This window comes from Phacochoerus africanus, chromosome 9 (genome assembly GCF_016906955.1).
Source record: "Phacochoerus africanus isolate WHEZ1 chromosome 9, ROS_Pafr_v1, whole genome shotgun sequence".
NCBI classification, from domain to species: domain Eukaryota; kingdom Metazoa; phylum Chordata; class Mammalia; order Artiodactyla; family Suidae; genus Phacochoerus; species Phacochoerus africanus.
In genome coordinates, this window is record NC_062552.1 from 95485887 (window position 1) to 95505215 (window position 19329).

A 19329-nucleotide genomic window follows, 5' to 3' on the forward strand; every position below is an offset into this window, starting at 1 on the left:
TTCCTGTTACCAGCTGCGTGTGACCTTTGGCAAGTTACTGAGCCTCACAGTTCCTCAGTTCCCTCCGCTGTGAAGTAGAAATAATAATGCTCCCACCTCGTAGGATGGATACGGGGATTAAATGAGTTAACCTACAAAGAGAAACTTAGGAGTAGTGTTTGGCAGACAAGGAGTGTGGTGTACCTTTCAGCTGTTGCTGTCAGTCGGCAGCATCGTTGTCATTACCACCTTTACCGCTGTCCTCATCCACTGCTTTTTCCTTCCAGAGCTCTTCCTATCCAGTTACAGTTCTTTCTAAGAGTGTATCCAAATTACGAGTGCCTTTCATTATCTGGCTAAGTGCAGAGTGGCCAAATGTCAAAGTAAAAATTCGGCCACAGCCGAATATTACCATGAACTTCTCTAGAAATAAGAATGAAGCAGTCATCAGGTGTTTGACATTTTTAATGCTCTTTATTAAAATGGCCAACATTCTTAGTTTATTACTGAATACTATAGTAGTAAAATTAATTTTTTTCGACATTATAGTAGGGAAAATTTGACCTTATAGTGCAAGAATTATACTCCGTACTTTTATTTATTTATTTATTTTTGTCTTTTTGCCTTTTCTAGGGCTGTTCCCACAGCATGTGGAGATTCCCAGGCTAGGGGTCTAATCAGAGCTGCAGCCACCAGCCTACACCAGAGCCACAGCAACTCGGGATCCAAGCCCGTCTGTGACCTACACCACAGCTCATGGCAATGCCGGATCCTTAACCCACTGAGCAAGGCCAGGGATCGAACCTGAAACCTCATGGTTTCTAGTCAGATTTTTTAGCCACGGCACAACAGGAACTCCCCATACTCCGCACTTTTAGCCATAGGTTTACTCCCGCCGTTTGCTGTAAATAGTTGTTACTTTCATTTGACTTTGGAGTGGAACACACATTTTCTTGCTAATGTCTTCTTTTCTTCATACTCTTTATATTTTTTATTGTATGTTAGCAGAAGATAATATATTTAGAGATTGCTGTATATTATTTCGGACTCTTTTCCTAGGGAAACTTTGAAGTGACAAAGGTCACATCTTTAATTCATCCTTCAAAAATGGAAAACCTTCCCAAATAGGATGTTTCAAAAGACTAATGACCTAAATGGAATTAAGTAACTAAAAACTAAGTGCTGTAATTGAAGGAAGGTAGTGATTTCAAGAATCATGGCATACTCAGGCTTGAGAAACTGCACAACTGTTAAAAAGAATGAAATAAGTACATTCGTGCTTACAGTCCTGGAAGGAGGTCTCTGGTACATTAAGTGGTAGAGCAAGTTGCAGAACAAAAAACAAAACAAATACGGAAAAAAAAACCCTATATATCTGCTCCTACATCTAACCATCTGTTTGTCTGTAGAAAAGCTCTGGAAGGGCCGCAGCACACTTCCTCGTGTACGTTATTCCTGAGACATGGAAGGAGAGAGGGGTGGGGTGGAAGGCCTTCACTTTTCACCCATTACTCTTCCCTCATTTGAATTTTTAATTTTTTTTTTCTTTTTACAGCCACACCTGCAGCATATAGAAGTTCCCCCAGGCCAGGCATCAAATCAGAGCTGCAGCTGTGGCCTATACGACAGCCACAGCAGCGCGGGATCTGAGCCCTGTGTCTGTGACCTACACCACAGCTTGTGGCAACGCCAGATCCGCAACCCACCGAGCAAGGCCAGGGATCGGACCCACATCCTCACGAAGACCACGCTGGATTCTTTACCTGCTGAGCCACAACAGGAACTTCTGAAGTTTTAATAATAAGCATTCATTGCTTTATAATACTAACATAAAGAAAAACCTAAAAAAGATTAAAAAGTTTAAAGATTAAAAAGAAAGTGGTTTGTCTCCCCCTAATTCTTTTTTTTTAATTTTTATTTATTTATTTATTTTTGGTCTTTTTGCCATTTCTTGGGCCGCTTCCGTGGCAGATGGAGGTTCCCAGGCTAGGAGTCCAATCGGAGCTGTAGCTGCCGGCCTACTCCAGAGCCACAGCAACCTACACCACAGCTCATGGCAACGCCGGATCCTTAACCCACTGAGCAAGGCCAGGGATCGAACCCGAAACCTCATGGTTCCTAGTCGGATTCGTTAACCACTGAGCCACGATGGGAGCTCCTCCCCCTAATTCTTAATTTCCAGGAACTGAACCATGACCTTCTATATTTTACCGAAATGTGTCTGGACCTCATTTTTTTTCCACTTTGGTCAATACTAACTTTTGGGGGTGATGAAATCCACCACGTTACTGCTTGTTTTTGTAAGGAAAGACTTTTCATCGTTATAATGATTTCCTTTTCTACGGTACCTGGGGGAGTCCCACTTGTAACACTGACACGAACCTCCTCCGCTGAGGTTCCTGCTTGCAAACTTCGAGTCTCTCACTTGGTAACTAGGAAGTGAGCTGCACGTTTGTAGACTGATGTTTTCTTAATTTTATATTAGCTTTTGTTTGGACTCTCCAATCCTTGGGTAGATGAGTTTTTTTTTCACCACCCCATAGCTGTTTTCATCAGAAAGTGGTGAAAGAGCAGAAGATTGTTTGGTTTTATTGCACCTTCACCCCCTCAGTGAAAATAGCCTTATCATATTTTTCAGATTTGAAGAATGATGCACAAACACTAGCCAGTTCACATATAAAAAAAGTACAGATTTATGATCACCTCAAACCCCACACCCAGAGATAACATCACTAACATTCGATTAATATCTTCCTAGTTATCTCTCTGTGCTTCTTCTCTCCCACAAGCCTAGAATCGCATACACACATTTATTATGTGGTACATACATTTTAATATAAAGGGTTCATAACATGTTTTCTTGTATAATCTCTTTTTACTTAACTAATATATCATGGATATCTTTTTTTTTCCTTTCTTTTTTTTTCAGGGCTGCACCGGTGGCATATGGAAGTTCCTAGACTAGGGGTTGAATCGGAGCTATGACTGCCCACCTGCACCTACACCACAGCAACTCAGGGTCCAAGCCGCATCTGCAACCTACGCCACAGCTCACGGCAACACTGGATCCTTAACCCACTGAGTGAGGCTAGGGATTGAACCCTCATTCTTATGGATACTAGTTGGATTTGTTTCCACTGCACCACAGCGGGAACTCCCTGTCATGGGTACCTTTTCACATCAATGTAAATGCACATCTTTTTTTTTTTTTTTTTGGTCTTTTTAGGGCCGAACTCACGGCAGATGGAGGTTTCTAGTCTAGGGGTCAAATTGGAGCTGTGTTGCTGGCCTATACCACAGCAAGGTGAGATCTGAGCCACGTCTAAGACCTACACCACAGCTCATGGCAATGCCAGATCCTTAACCCACTAATCGAGGCCAGGGATCAACTCCACATCCTCATGGATGCTAGTCAGATTCATTTCTGCTGAGCCATGACCAGAGCTCCCACATCTTTATTTTTAGTAGCTGTATGGAATTTAATTACACAGATATTAAAGTCTTCTATTGAGGCTGTTCATGTTATTTCCAGTTCTTTGCTACTATAAATAGTGCTGTAATGAAGATTGTTTTATGTACATTTATCTTAGGATAAATTCCTAGAAGGGAAGTTATTGAATGACAGAATTTTCCTGTTCAAAGTTTGATAGCTATTTATTGTTAAACTGTTTTTCACAAAGGTTGTACAAATGTTCAGTTCACGAATTTAAGGTTAGACTGTCTTATTCTTCCTGCTCCACCAACAATAGATATAGTTATTTTTAAAAATCTTTGCATTCTGATAGATTTAAAAATTGTGCATACTTTTTACCTGATTTGATGTAGTGAGACTGAGTATCTGTCATTTGTTTGTTGGCCATTTTTATGCCATTTTTGATTTGCCTGTTCTTGTCTTTTGCCCATTTTTGATACATAATTTTATTTATTTCTTGTAGAAACAATTTGCTCTCTAATGGGCTTAGTCTGAAGTCACTTGCTGAGACTGTTTTGAACTTTCCTCTTGACAAGTCCCTTCTACTTCGTTGTAGCAACTGGGATGCTGAGAATCTTACTGAGGACCAGGTACTTGTTATCAGAGTAGTTGAAGAGTGGAAGAGTCATTGCTTGTGAAGTATGACTATTTAAAAAATCCTAGTCCTCCAGGATGATATGTGTTGGGTGAGAATGCCTTAAAATAGACTCATTGGTGATACCCAAGATAACTGGTCTGTGTAATATGGTCTTTGTAGATGCCACTTCAAAAATGCAAGAGTAAGAGTCCCTATTCTCTTTCTTCCTTTTTTTTTTTGTCTTTTTGCCATTTCTTGGGCCGTTTCCGAGGCATATGGAGGTTCCCAGGCTAGGGGTCCAATCGGAGCTGTAGCCACTACGCTACGCCAGAGCCACAGCAACATGGGATCCGAGCTGGGTCTGTGACCTACACCACAGCTCACGGCAACGCCGGATCCTTAACCCACTGAGCAAGGACAGGGGTCGAACCCGCAACCTCATGGTTCCTAGTCAGACTCGTTAACCACTGAGCCATGACAGGAACTCCTTGATGGAGTATATTTATAATAACTTCCTGAGAAAGGGAGCATAGAGTTAATTTATGACACCCTGAATGTCTGAAAAGATACTGGTTTTCTTCTCTATTCATTGATAGTTTGGTTGAGGATAGCATTTTAGGGTGGAAATCATTTTCCTTCAGAACTTGGAAGACAGTGCTCCTTTTAGGCTTCCAGTGTTGATGTTGAGAACATGACCTGTTTTTATTTCTGGAAAATCTTCTCTTTATTGCTGGTTTTAAAAATTCATAGTGATATGCATTAATGGGGGACATTTTTCGTTATAGTTTAGAATTCAGTGACCCTTTTAGTCTGGAAACTCATGTCTTTCAGCTCAGGGACATGAGCTTATTCTCATAATATTTCATGAAAAATTTCCCTCTCTTTTCTTTCTAGAATTCATATTATTTTAATATTGGATACCCTGAAATAATCCTCTTATTTTCTTTTTTTTTCTTTTCTTTTTATTGTCTTTTTGCCATTTCTAGGGCCTCTCCCTCGGCATATGGAGGTTCCCAGGCTAGGGGTCTAATCGGAGCTGTAGCCGCTGGCCTACGCCAGAGCCACAGCAACGCGGGATCCGAGCCGCGTCTGCAACCTACACCACAGCTCACAACGCCAGATCCTTAACCCACTGAGCAAGGCCAGGGATTGAACCCACAACCTTATGGATACTAATCAGATTCATTAGTCACTAAGCCACGATGGGAACTCCATCCACTTATTTTCTTAGAAAAATATTTCTCTTCGTTTTTTTCCATCTCTATATTTTTTTGTTTTACCATCTGGCAAATTTCCTCAAGTTTATTTTTCAATATTTCAATCAAATTTTTAATTATTCCTCTAATATTAGGTTCTAAGAGCTCCTTAGTCTTCTCTAAGTATTCCCTTTTAAAATAACTTTGTCTTTTTGTTTAATGGTTGTATCTTCTGTTACCATAGAGTCTTAAAGAGTTCTGAAGTTTTCTTCTTCCTGCATTGCCTCTTTTTCCTCTGAGTTACTTATTTTAAATGTTTGATTTGGTCATTGTCTTTTTTGTTTCTTTGCTTGTTTGGCTTTGAACTTAATGAATTTTATTACATTGATAGTTGTTCAACCATCATCACAACCCAGTTTTACAGCATTTCCATCCCAAACCCCCAGCCCATCCCTCCCCCTCCCACCCTGTCTCCTTTGGAAACCAGAAGTTTTTCAGAGTCTGTGTTGGTGGTTGTCTTTCACATCAAAGATTTTTCTCAGATGTTTAGATCCTTGGCTATCCCTTTATATTCATGAAGGAGACATTAAAACACCAAATGGAAAGTTCCCCTTGTGGCTCAGCGGTAGCGAACCCAACTGGTATCCATCAGGATGAGAGTTTGATCCCTGGCCTTGCTCAGTGGGTTAAGAATCCAGTGTTGCGGAGTTCCTGTCGTGGCGCAGTGGTTAACAAATCCAACTAGGAACCATGAGGTTGCGGGTTCGGTCCCTGGCCTTGCTCAGTGGGTTAAGGATCTGGCGTTGCCGTGAGCTGTGGTGTAGGTTGCAGACGCGGCTCGGATCCCGCGTTGCTGTGGCTCTGGCGTAGGCCGGTGGCTGCAGCTCCGATTCGACCCCTAGCCTGGGAACCTCCATATGCCGCGGGAGCGGCCCAAGAAATAGCAACAACAACAACAACAACAAAAAGACCAAAAAAAAGAAAGAATCCAGTGTTGCCATGAGCTGTGATGTAGGTCGCAGACGTGGCTTGGATCCAGCATTGATGTGACGGTGGCATAGGCTGGCAGCATGGTTCTCATTTGACCCCTAGCCAGGGAACTTCCATATGCCACCCTAAAAAGCAAAAAAACAAACACACACCAAATGAATCTATAAGCTGATGAATGAATAAGTAAAGTATGGTATAACCATACAGTGGAATATTACTCAGCAATAAAAGGATTCGTGCTACAATCAATCTTTTAAACATTAAGTTAAAAGAAGCCAGTCACAAAAGATCACTTATTGTATGATTCCATTTATATGAGACGTTCAAAACAGGCAGATCTGTAGAGACAGAAAGTAATTTAATGGTTGCCTGGGCTGGGAGAAGTAGGGGACGACTTCTGAAGGATATGAGGTTTCTTATCGGTGTGATGAAAATTTCTAAACCTGATTGTGGTGATGTTTGCACAATTCTGTAACTATACTAAAAATCTTGAATTGTGCACTGTCTGGAAAAGTCATCTTTGGGACAGTTGAAGACATTCGAATACACCTTTGTATTGTATTCTGCCCACGTTAAATTTCTTGGGTGTGGTAATGGTGTCATCATTATGTAGAAGAGTGCCCTTGTTCATAGAAGATGCCTACTAAAATGTTTAGAGCCAAAGTATCATAAAAGCTGCAACTGGAGTTCCCGTCGTGGCGCAGTGGTTAACGAATCCGACTAGGAACCATGAGGTTGCGGTTTCAGTCCCTGCCCTTGCTCAGTGGGTTAACGATCTGGCGTTGCCGTGAGCTGTGGTGTAGGTTGCAGACCCGGCTCGGATCCCGAGTTGCTGTGGCTCTGGTGTAGGCTGGTGGCTACAGCTCTGATTGGACCCCTAGCCTGGGAACCTCCATATGCCGCGGGAGCGGCCCAAGAAATAGCAACAACAACAACAACAAAAGACAAAAAAAAAAAAAAGCTGCAACTTACTTTGAAATGTGTTGAGCCGAAAAAGAAGTATTGCTCCGATTAGACCCCTAGCCTGGGAACCTCCATATGCCGCAGAAGTGGCCCTAGAGATGGCAAAAAGACAAAAAAAAAAAAAAAGAGAGAAGAAGTATTGTGTTGTATGTCTTATAAAGAGATTAAAAGTGTGGACAGTTGTAAATGTCCATTGTCATTCTTTTAATTTTTCTGTAGGTTTGAAAACTTTCAAAATAAAACATAGTGAAGAAAAAGTTAATTGCTACCAAATTTGAAACCAAATTTGTGATCTGTTTTATTGTGAGAATTCAGAATTTCCAAAGACTCTTACTCATTCCTCATTTTTAAAAATGTTATTTTTTGGAGTTCCCATTGTGGCTCAGTGGGTTAAGGACCTGACATCTCTGTGAGGATGTGAGTTCGATTCCTGGCCTCGCTCAGTGGGTCAAGGATCCAGTGTTGCAGCAAGCTAAAGCATAGGTCACAGATGCAGCTTAGATCTGGTGTTGCTGTGGCTGTGGCAACACCAGATCCTTAACCCGCTGCACCACAGTGGGAACTCTTATTTCTTTGCGGGTTTTTTTTCTAGTTCCCTGGTATCCAGTGATGCTGAGAATCTTTTATGTGCTTAATTAGCTGTTTGTATATGTTCTTTGGAAAAATGTCTATTCATATCCTTTGCTCACATTTTAATTGGGTTGTTTGTCTTTATTATTATTGTTATTTTGTCTTTTTTAGGGCTTCACCCACAGCATATGGAAGTTCCCAGGCTAGGGGTCAAATTGGAGCTGTAGCTGCCGGCCTACATCACAGCCACAGCAACACCAGATCCGAGCCATGTGTGCAACCTACATCCTACATCCAGATCCTTAACCCACTGAGCAAGGCCAGGGATCAAACCCACGTCCTCATGGATACTAGTGGAGCTGGTTACCACTAAGTCACATTGGGAATTCCTGTTATTTGTTTTTAAATTATTGAATTTTGGAGTTCTCGTCGTGGCTCAGTGGTTAACGAATCCGACTAGGAACCATGAGGTTGCGGGTTCAGTCCCTGGCCTTGCTCAGTGGGTTAAGGATCCAGCGTTGCCGTGAGCTGTGGTGTAGGTTGCAGACACGGCTCGGATCCCACATTGCTGTGGCTGTGGCATAGGGTAGTGGCTACAGCTCTGATTCCACCCCTAGCCTGGGAACCTCCATATGCAGCGGGAGCAGCCCAAAATGGCAAAAAGACAACAACAAATTTTTTTTGAATTTTAAGATCTATCTATCTATATATTCTTTATATATTCTGGATACTAGTCCCTTATCAGATATATAATTTATAGATATTATTTCCCCTTCTGCAAATTGTCTTTTCACTTACTTGATGGGGTCATTTGAAGCATAGAAGTTTTTAATTTTGATAAACTACTGTTATCTATTTTTTCTTTTATTGCTCATGCTTTTGGTGTCATATCTAAGAAATCATTGATTGAGTTCCCATCATGGCTCAGCCGAAATTAATCTGACTAGCATCCATGAGTATGTGGGGTTGACCCCTGACCTTGATCACTGGGTTAAGGATCTGGCATTGCTGTGAGCTGTGGTGTAGATCGAAGACACAGCTTGGACCCCGCATTGCTGTGTCTGGGTGTGGGCTGGCACCTGTAGCTCCAATTCAGCCCCTAGCCTGAGAACCTCCATATGCCTTGAGTGGGACCCTAAAAAAATAAACAAATAAATAAATAGAAAGAAGTCATTGACTAACCTAAGGTCATGAACATTTACTCCTATGTTTTTTTCTAAGAGTCTTTTTTTTTTCCTTCTAAGAGTCTTAAGTTTTAGCTCTTACACTTAGGTTCCTGATCCATTTTGAGTTAATTTTTATGTGTGGTGTGAGGTCGGGGTCGAACTTTATTCTTTTGCATATGGACATCTAATTGTTCCAGCACTATTTGTTCCAGCCTTCATTTTCTTTTCATTTGAAAACAACTTGTTAAAAATAAAAAGCATTCTGAACTCTTCACATTCAAGCACCCTCTTTTCCTGTGGGAGACAACTTACTGATAGAGATGTAAATTGTGGGGTCTAGGTGGAAAAATTTTTTCTATTATTTTAGGGTTTTTTTTCCCTCTTATTATAAAAGCAAAACAAAACAAAACACCCCACCAACCTAATAGTGTTATTTACTATCAAATTTAGGCTTGATTACATTAAAGGTGAATTAAAGAGACTTTTAAGTCCTCACACGCTTTGTTGAGAAAAGCTTTTTTTTTTTTTTTTGTCTTTTTAGGGCTGCACCCTTGGCATATGGAGGTTCCCAGGCCAGGGGTTGACTTGGAGCTGCGGCTGCTGGCCTGCACCACTGCCACAGCAATGCCAGATCCAAGCTGCACCTGTGACCTACACCACAACTCATGGCAACACTGGATCGTTAACCCACTGAGCAAGGCCAAGGATCAAAACTCAGTCTCATGGATACTAGTCAGATTCCTTTCTGCTGAGCCACGATGGGAACTCTGGGAAAAGCTATTAATTATAGTTTTGATTACTTGTATTTATGACCAGCTTGCTTGTGACCAGTTGCTTGGGAGAATGACTCACCATTATTAAACACCTAAATTCCAGAAATGGGCCCTTGTGACTTTTGACTTGAGATCGGTGTTTGAAACCATTTGTTTTCTTTGTTTTAGAAATCATATTATTATTAAGTACAGTGGTTCATTTCTGATCAGTAGTCACACAGGCCTCTTAATGAATCTTGGTTTCCATTGTTCTAGATGACAACCATTTCCAAAGTGAAATTCATGTACCAGTTGTCAGACCTGTGGTAACTGCCCTACCCTACCCTGAACTTGAGAAAAATCTGTCCAGCAAGTTTGGTCGCAGAAAGAAACTTTGCTGATTCATACAGATTAGGAATTTTGAGCCTTTAGAGTAAGCTTTTATCTTAGCTATTTTACTCTAAACTTAGGGAACATTATACTATTCAATTTATTTTTGCATAGTTTGCGCTTTTTCATAATACAAAGGTTTTAAGAAGTACCTGGTGCCAGCATCTCCAATTAGAACCTGCAAGTTGTCTCTGTCTTTGTGATTGATTGACGTTGCAGTGGCTCCCTCTGGCTTGCCTTCCAGATCCCACTGATCTCTGACTTTTCTCTTCAGGTCATTTACGCTGCCAGGGACGCCCAGATTTCAGTGGCTCTCTTTCTCCGTCTTCTTGGATACCCTTTCTCTAGGAATTCAACTCCAGAAGAAAACAATGACCGCACCGGCTGGCGAAGAGTCTTGGAGAAATGCCAGGATGTGGTGGACATGCCATTCCGAAGCAAAGGGATTAGCAGATCGGGAGAAGAAGTTCACGGGGAAGCAGCAGAAGCTCCGCAGAAGCCAAGAAACAAGAAGTCCAAGACCGATGGAGCGATGCCCGGCACCCACCAAGGGAGAGACCCCAGAAAACATAAAAGAAAGCCCCTGGGAGTGGGCTATTCCGCCAGGTACCTGACTTGTTCCTTGTCTAGTCGAATCGGAGGCCCAGCCTCTAACAAAAGGTGTGATGTCTCACCTGGGTCTGGGGAGAAGGCTCCTGTGGTAACGTAGGGTAGCAGAAGCTCTCTAGTGATTAATTTTATTTTCCCTTTCCTGCAAAGACATTTGAAGGTATCCTCGAATTTATTTGTCTGTTTTTTCCTTTTGCCCTTCTACTTTTTTATTTTGGGGCAGTTGGAGTGGAAATGAGGAGAGATTAAACTAGCTTTGTCACTGACCTTGATGTGACCTTAGACCTGTACTTCTTTGGTTATAATTGAGGATATAATTGTTATTCCTTGCTGGCTTCAGGATAGCTGTGAAAGTAACGTGAAGTGTCCCATATTTTGCAGGAGAAACACATCATCTGATTTCTTTTCTTTTCTTTTTTTTTTTTTTGTCTTTTCGCCTTTTCTTGAGCCGCTCCCGAGGCATATGGAGGTTCCCAGGCTAGGGGTCTAATCGGAGCTGTAGCCACCAGCCTACACCAGAGCCACAGCAACACAGGGTCCGAGCCGCGTCTGCGACCCACACCACAGCTCATGGCAATGCCGGATCCTTAACCCACTGAGCAAGGCCAGGGATCGAACCTGCAATCTCATGGTTCCTAGTCAGATTCGTTAACCACTGCACCATGATGGGAACTCCACACATCATCTGATTTCTTGTTCACTTAGTATTTGACTGTTTAGAATAGCATCCAGCTCTAAGCCGATATTATTCTCTAGCCAGTGAGGATTTTCCTGTGCAGCTGATGCCTCTATTGCAGAAAGATGACTAATACGTACTTTGGAGGGGAAGTTTGGTCCCTGAAGGAAAGTGCCTTTGGGAATTGGATGATTAAATTGAGGCAACTCTTACGTATGAGCCAGAAATAAATCCATGCAGCACTCATTACTTTAGTGTGAAGTTCTTTAGTTTTAATTTACTTTGTTTAAACCCATGATTACAGGGAGGTTTTCTTGGTGCTCTGTTCCTGTTCCTTGGTGCTCTGCCTTCATCGTAGAACTGTGTAAACACTACCCAACTCACTCCCTAATGTCCCAATCTCTACATGTAAAAACGAATACTAAGAACCCGTTCCTTTTAATTTCCCTTTCCTAGCCCAGTGCAGACAGAGGAATAAACATGGTTTCTTGCCCTGTGGATCCCCCCCGCCGAAATGTAATGTTTTAGTGTCGAAGATAGCTTGGGTCGCTCAGAAGAGAACACGGGAGGGCAGCTGATAGCTTGCTAGTTATCCGTTGTAAGTTTCCAGTTTTAAGATTGATCTCTCCCTTCCCCACAGAAAGTCACCCCTCTATGATAACTGCTTTCTCCACGCTCCTGATGGACAGCCCCTCTGCACTTGTGATCGAAGAAAAGCTCAGTGGTACCTGGACAAAGGCATTGGAGGTTTGAGAGTCAACTGTCATATCTAATCTCTAATTAGGTGCATGTGGGCACTAGCTGGAGTGGGCGTGAGATTAGGCAGAGGGGTGGAGAGAAGGAGGCCGAGAGACTGAGGGACGCGTGAGAGGGACTGTTCAAAACCCAGAATTAGGGCTCTCTGCCAGGACACTGCAGGAAAGAGTTGAGGGGCTGCTGCTTCTCTGGGGAGAGAGGTGGCCAGTCATATGCTAAACGCTGCTTCTTCCCTTTTAAGAGCTGGTGAGCGAAGAACCTTTTGTGGTCAAGCTACAATTTGAACCTGCGGGGAGACCCGAGTCCCCGGGAGACTACTACTTGATGGTTAAAGAGAACCTGTGCGTGGTGTGTGGCAAGAAGGACTCGTACATTCGGTGAGTGGGGGGCAGGGCCCCCCTGTCGCCTGCCTTTGGTGGAAATTGCCCTTCAAGCCACGTGCACAGCCCTCGGCAGGCTCAGTTGAGTTTTTGGCTGAGATACTGGTCCCCAGGTTGCGTCCCAGGGTCCCCAAGAGCTTTGACACTGCCTGGCCTTGCTGTAGTGGCTCCTGCCCCTCCTGAGCCAGTTCTTAGTTTCTGGAATGAAACACTCTTCTCGGTAACAGCTTAGCCCTTTTGCTCATGAAGGAAAGGAGACCAGCTTCTCAAAGGTCATTATTAGCCTCCCTACCTGGCCCCCCAGGGAAGTCCACCAGCCGGTGGTCTGCACTCACTTCAAGGCGAGGGGACCCTCAGGCCCGTAGGTGGGTGGGCCGAGAGCGGGATGGGTAGCATGGCCTCTCTGTCATCGCTGTTGGGTTGTGGGGCCCAGGGTTCCTCGGTCGCGTTGAGGCCCCAGATCAGGATCCCAGAGGCGGCCTGCCAGCCCCACGTCCGTCCTCTGCCCTGTGCTAACGGGCGCCGCCTCCCGTGTGCGCCCGTTTAGGAAGAACGTGATCCCGCACGAGTACCGGAAGCACTTCCCCATCGAGATGAAGGACCACAACTCCCACGATGTGCTGCTGCTCTGCACCTCCTGCCACGCCATCTCCAACTACCATGACAACCACCTGAAGCAGCAGCTGGCCAGGGAGTTCCAGGCCCCCATTGGCTCCGAGGAGGGCTTGCGTCTGCTGGAGGATCCCGAGCGCCGGCAGGTGCGCTCTGGGGCCAGGGCGCTGCTCACCGCCGAGAGCCTGCCTGCCCAGCGCAAGGAGGAGCTGCTGCAGGCCCTCAGAGAGTTTTATCACACACACGCTGTCACGGAGGAGATGCTTCAGGAGGCTGCCAGCCTGGAGACCAGGTACGGCCTCCACTTCTACAGAGGGGTTCGAGGACCAGCGCAGCGACTTAGTCCCAACCACTCAGTGAGGACACTTGCTGGCGGGGGGCATTGGTCGTCTGGTGCCAAGGCACAGTCTCGGGTGAATCCCATTCAGTCTCTGTGGCTTAAGATACCTTGTGGGTGGGATAGAACATTCTCTTTGCTAATGCACCTTCCATGGGAGACGTGCCCTCTGTCCTTGACCCTTCCAGGTCATGTACTTGTGTCGAGCCATTTTCATGATTAGCAGGAGAGTTCAGATGCAGTGGCGTTGTGCCGTATACATTTTTTTTTTTTTGTATTTTTGCCACTTCTATGGCCGCTCCCGCAGCATATGAAGGTTCCCAGGCTAGGGGTCGAATCGGAGCTGTAGCCACTGGCCTACACCACAGCCACAGCAATGCGGGATCCGAGCTGCATCTCCAACCTACACCACAACGCCGGATCCTTAACCCACTGAGCAAGGCAAGGGATTGAAACCCGCAACCTCATGGTTCCTAGTCAGATTCGTTAACCACTGCGCCACGACAGACACTCCTGTGCCTTATATATTCTATGCAGAAGGAAATCCTCAGGTCAGCACATAAGATGAAAATAAGAGTCAAAAATGCCCTCCAGTCTCTGGAGTTGCCTTGGAAGTACCACGCATGTGCTTTTGCAGCTCTTCCCTCCTCCAGGTCTGTAGGAATTGAGACAAATGGAGTCATTTTTCCTGTCTCACCTGCACTCAGAGGTATTGGCCTACTGAATGAAATGTTGGCTGGAATTGCTGTTGCTATTTAATGTGCTTTTTACCTTTTTTCCTCCCCTGCTTTCTCGCTCCTTCCCAGTGAGTACATGGTTGAGTTCATATCATTTGATTCAGTGTTCCTCAATGAGATTTTATGGTCCTGAGGAATGAATGGGTACATGGCCCAGATGGTAAAAACTCTGGGCTACTGCCATGGTTTTGCTTCCCAACTTGCCACTTCTTTCAGTGGAACTAGGGGTTGAAATAATTGAACTAAGTTTGTGAGTCCTGATAGTGATACTGGTTGCCTATAGTGTTTTTTTATAAAAAAAAAAAAATTACAAAAAAAACCAGAGTTCCCTCATGGCTCAGTGGGTTAAAGATCGGGTATGGTCACTGCTGTGACTCAGGTTTGATCCCTGGCCCAGAAACTGCATGCTGCAAGTGTGGCTAAAACAAACAAACAAACAAACAACAGGGAGTTCCTATCATGGCTTAGCAGTTAACAAACCTGACCAGCATCCATGAGGTTGCGGGTTGGATCCCTGGCCTCACCCAGCAGGTTAAGGATCCAGTGTTGCTGTGAGCTATGGTGTAGGTTGCAGATGCAGCTTGGATCTGACGTGGCTGTGGCTGTGGCATAGGTGGGTGGCTACAGCTCCCATTGGATCCCTAGCCTGGGACCTCCATATGCCACGGTGCGGCCCTAAAAAGACAAAAATAAATAAATAAATAAAACAAATACACAAACAAAACCCCTCACAAATTTAATTATAGCAGCAAATATTTATTGAACAAATTTTTATAGATATCCTAATCTAACCAAGTTAATAAACATTATATAAATTGCCTTAATTATTTCTTATAGCAATCCTGTGAGATAGTATTTAGATTTCTTACTAGTAACTGCTAACATTATATCCTTTATTTTTATGTATGTATGTATGTATGTATGTATGTGTGTGTGTGTGTATTTTTCCTTTTTCGGCCATACCTGTGGCATACGAAAGTTCCCAGGCCAGGGATTGAATCTGAGCCATATCTGCGGCCTACACCTGCCACAGCTCCAGCAACGCCTGATCCTTAACCCTTTGCCCCTGGCCGGGTGGGATCATTCACCCACTGTACCACAGCAGAAACGCCTATCCTGTATTTTTAAAATCTTTCAAAGTTTAAAACAATTACTATTGAATTTTGTCTTTTTGCTATTTCTTGGGCCGCTCCCGCGGCATATGGAGATTCCCAGGCTAGGGGTCGAATCGGAGCTGTAGCCACTGGCCTACGCCAGAGCCACAGCAATGCGGGATCCGAGCCGAGTCTGCAACCTACACCACAGCTCACAGCAACGCTGGATCGTTAACCCACTGAGCAAGGGCAGGGACAGAACCCGCGACCTCATGATTCCTAGTCGGATTCATCAACCACTGCGCCATAACGGGAACTCCTGAATTTTATCCTTATAACTATTTTCCAAGTTTTATATTAGGTACCCTGAGGTTAAAGTTAAGTAACTTGCTAAGGTCCTATTAGAAATTAATGAGACAGACTCCTTTAAGCAGTTCCCAAATGTATTTCTTAAAACAGTTCAACTTTGGGAGTTCCTGTCGTGGCTCAGTGGTTAATGAATCCAACTAGGAACCATGAGGTTGCAGGTTCAATCCCTGGCCTTGCTCAGTGGGTTGATGACCCGGCGTTGCCGTAAGCTGTGTTGTAGGTTGCAGACAGCCTGGATCCCGCGTTGCTGTGGCCGTGGTGTAGGCCGGCGGCTATATCTCCGATTAGACCCCTAGCCTGGCAACCTCCATATGCCATGGGTGCAGCCCTAGAAAAAGACACACAAACACAAAACAAACAAACAAACAAAAAACAGTTCAACTTTGGAGTTTCCGTTGTGGCTCAGCAGTAATGAAACCAACTAGTATCCATGAGGACACAGGTTTGATCCCTGACTTCGCTCAGTGCATTAAGGATCTGGTGTTGCTGTGAGCTATGGTGTAGGTCGCATATATGGCTTTGATCTGGCGTTGCTGTGGCTGAGGGGTAGGCTGGCAGCTAGAGCTCCAGTTCAACCCCTAGCCTGGAAACCTCCATATGCTGAGGGTGCGGCCTTAAAAAGACACACACACACACACACACACACACACACACACACAAAACAAAAACCCAACACAGCTCAACTTTCCCTTTCAGTGACAGACCTTTCTAACAAATTCATCGTCCTGATTTGGATGGAAAGGTGCTGGGTGTGGATGTTTGGGACTGAGAAGAACAGCTATTTGGGGAAAGTTAGGCAAGTTAGTAGGATCTTATGGGCTAAATAAGAAAATGCCTAAAAGGCCCCAAAAAAAAAAAAAAAAATTTCCGTCGTGGCGCAGCGGAAAACGAATCCAACTAGGAACCATGAGGTTTCAGGTTCGATCCCTGGCCTTGCTCAGTGGGTTAAGGATTCAGTGTTGCTGTGAGCTGTGGTGTAGGTCACATGCGGCTTGGCTCTGGCATTGCCGTGGCTATGGCTGTGGTGTAGGCCAGTGGCTGTAGCTCCGCTTAGACCCCTAGCCTGGGAACCTCCATATGCCGTAGGTGTAGCCCTAAAAAGCAAAAAAAAAAAAAAAAAAAGAAAGAAAGAATGCCCACCAATGCCCAGAGGCAACACGGCTAGACAGGGAGCGGTCTTGGGGTGGATAATTTAGAGGGGGGTGGTGGATACAGGGAGAGGAACTGAGTCCACAGGAGGTAATCTTTACCTACAGGAGCTCATGACTATTTCCATGGTATCTTAGTTAGAAAGGAGGCAGGGATTCATCTTCTCATTAAACAGCACTAGCTGTGCAGCCAGGCAACCAGGGTAGCATTTCATTGTGACCAAAACATGTCTCGTGGATATTGTTTGGCATTCTTTTTACGAGAAGCTACCAACAAAATATACCGTCTTCATATTGCATTCAGGCATTACACCGTGCTGAACACCTGAAACACGTGGGCTGATCGAACAGCTCATATAAATACTGAGAATGGTTCAGAATGAGTAACTTAAAAGGAGGCTGAGCCGGTAACTGAGTAACCCCACAGTCAACGAAAGATCAGCAATCCTCATCCTTCAGACAGTGGCGCCCTCTAGCGGGGCTGAGCATTATGCAGTGGCCTTCCCACACGTACAGCTCAGGATCCCCAGCTGCCTTTTGTTGGACTGTGTGCGGTACACCCAAGCTCTCATTAAAAGGGCAGATACGGGAAAGAGGATGTTTTAAAAAGCATCACAGCATCTAGCCCTTTGGGAGTCCAGCACCCTCTCCGTATACCTCTGGGGAAGCCTGCTGGCCCATAACCCTGGGAGCCATTGTGGGACTGTCCTGTGCTTGTTTCCCTCAGCCCCTCGTACTTTGTGTCTTGGCAGGATTTCCAATGAAAACTACGTTCCTCACGGGCTGAAGGTGGTGCAGTGCCACAGCCAGGGCGGGCTGCGCTCCCTCATGCAGCTGGAGAGCCGCTGGCGGCAGCACTTCCTGGACTCCATGCAGCCCAGGCACCTGCCGCAGCAGTGGTCGGTGGACCACAACCATCAGAAGCTGCTCCGCAAATACGGGGAAGACCTTCCCATCAAGCTGTCGTGATCGCTTCTTCCCTCCCAGGTTAGGACGGCTGGGCAACTGGAGCCAAGGGTGAAAAGTCACCTCTTCCTCTTTTAATGTCCTGGTCAAAGCCTGGTGACACAACTCACAATACTAACCGGTATTGATCCCAGGATGCTTCTGGGGGAGCTTATGGTTTTGAATTGTAGGTGGGCAGGGTGAAATCTTTTTTCCACTCTCTTACTTTCTTTTTGTGGACAAGTCGGGGGCTTGGCCTTCATTTTACTCTCCTTCTGCTTCCCCTGTGCAGACCACAGTGAAAGGCTCTCCCTGGTGTGTCTTGTCAAGACTCTTAGGTTTTTAACACTTTTCTTCCCAGGCCAGCAGGTTGGTTTTATCTCCAACAGGAGCCATCACATATTTCAATGCCATCAGGCTAGGAGGGGGAAAACGTTCTTTCAGAAGTTGGGGGTGAGCAGGCGTCCGATGGACTTTCCCAGTTGAAGCCCCTAGTTAGAAATCCTTTGGCTTAATGCTCTCCCACACCTCACCTGGTTGGGATCCAGCCTGGGTAGGTCTCTGGGGTTTCTGTGATGTGCTTGAAAATGTTCCCCTGCACACATTCGGGACCAAAGCAGCTACTTCCTGCCACACGCTCCCACCCTAACGCTGGAGGGAATCCTTTTCTGGAAAGAGGCCTTCAACTTGGGTGGGGCAGAGAGAAGCACAAGCCCCTTCTCCCGAAAGACCTGGGATAATTTGCTCAGCTTTCCCTTTCGTGCTCTTCGTCGTCTGCTCGTTTGCAATCCTCCTGCCCGGAACTGTAAGGCTTTTAGCCTAATCCCCTTCTGAGAGGAAGATTATCTCTTCTCAGAATCTGTACCACATCCCATCAGTGGTCTGTCTTCCATCATATTTGCAGCACTGACCTCTTTTAAGCTCTTAATTCCCCCCCAGGGTTGTTTGGTCAGGTTGCAGTGAGGGTATTTCTCCACCTCCCCTCACGCCCCCTCATGCCCTGAGATTAATGAATACCTTTCAATGTTCAAAACGGCGGTGTTTCGTCCTTCCACATGGGAGGCCACCACTTTGAGCATGAAATCAGTTTACTAGTGTTCAGTATTTTTTTTAAACGATTTGGAAAACTTTCTTACCTTACAAGATCTTCACAAGTTTCAAAATGACTTTTATGGCCAGAATCCAACAAGAGCTCTCTTTTCGGAATTGTGCCTGAGTTGGTGATGGTTGCTCTAACATTGATAAATAAAACTTCTAAGCACAAAGTTCACAGATGGTAAATGTAAAACTTTTTTCTTCATAATTTTATAAAATTAGCAATATCCTTGGGGAAGGGGATCTTTATCTTATGGGTCCCTGATGCGCTCATGGTACGTGTGCACAGACGTCCTCCCGCCCCAGCTTCCTCGTCACCAGCAGCCCAGAGTACCTGCACATCCTGCATTTTGTTCCTCTGCCCCTTCATTCCCACATGTCCTCAAACAAGTATTTCTGGGGTCTAAACTAGAAAAGGAGTAGTGCCGGCCACACTGGGGGCAGTATGTTCAACGCCCTGTGTGGTTATGGAGCGGGTGCCTCACGTGGAACCCAGGGAGGAGAACTGTGGAGATG

General features: G+C 45.0%; 1 protein-coding gene across 3 annotated transcripts in view; it reads left to right on the plus strand.

Annotated features, from left to right (window-relative positions):
* EXD2 (exonuclease 3'-5' domain containing 2) overlaps positions 1-18988 on the plus strand; it is a 59861-nt gene extending 40873 nt beyond the window's left edge. For 2 of the 3 annotated variants that reach the window (XM_047796168.1, XM_047796170.1), the window contains exons 3-8: positions 3915-4041; positions 10330-10661; positions 11981-12087; positions 12338-12473; positions 13024-13380; positions 17526-18988. In XM_047796168.1, the coding sequence (XP_047652124.1) occupies positions 3915-4041; positions 10330-10661; positions 11981-12087; positions 12338-12473; positions 13024-13380; positions 17526-17742 (1276 nt within the window). In that variant the 3' untranslated portion in view covers positions 17743-18988. The remainder of the gene's footprint in view (positions 1-3914; positions 4042-10329; positions 10662-11980; positions 12088-12337; positions 12474-13023; positions 13381-17525) is intronic. The other variant, XM_047796169.1, reaches the window with a different exon arrangement.
* The last annotated feature ends 341 nt before the right edge of the window (positions 18989-19329 follow it).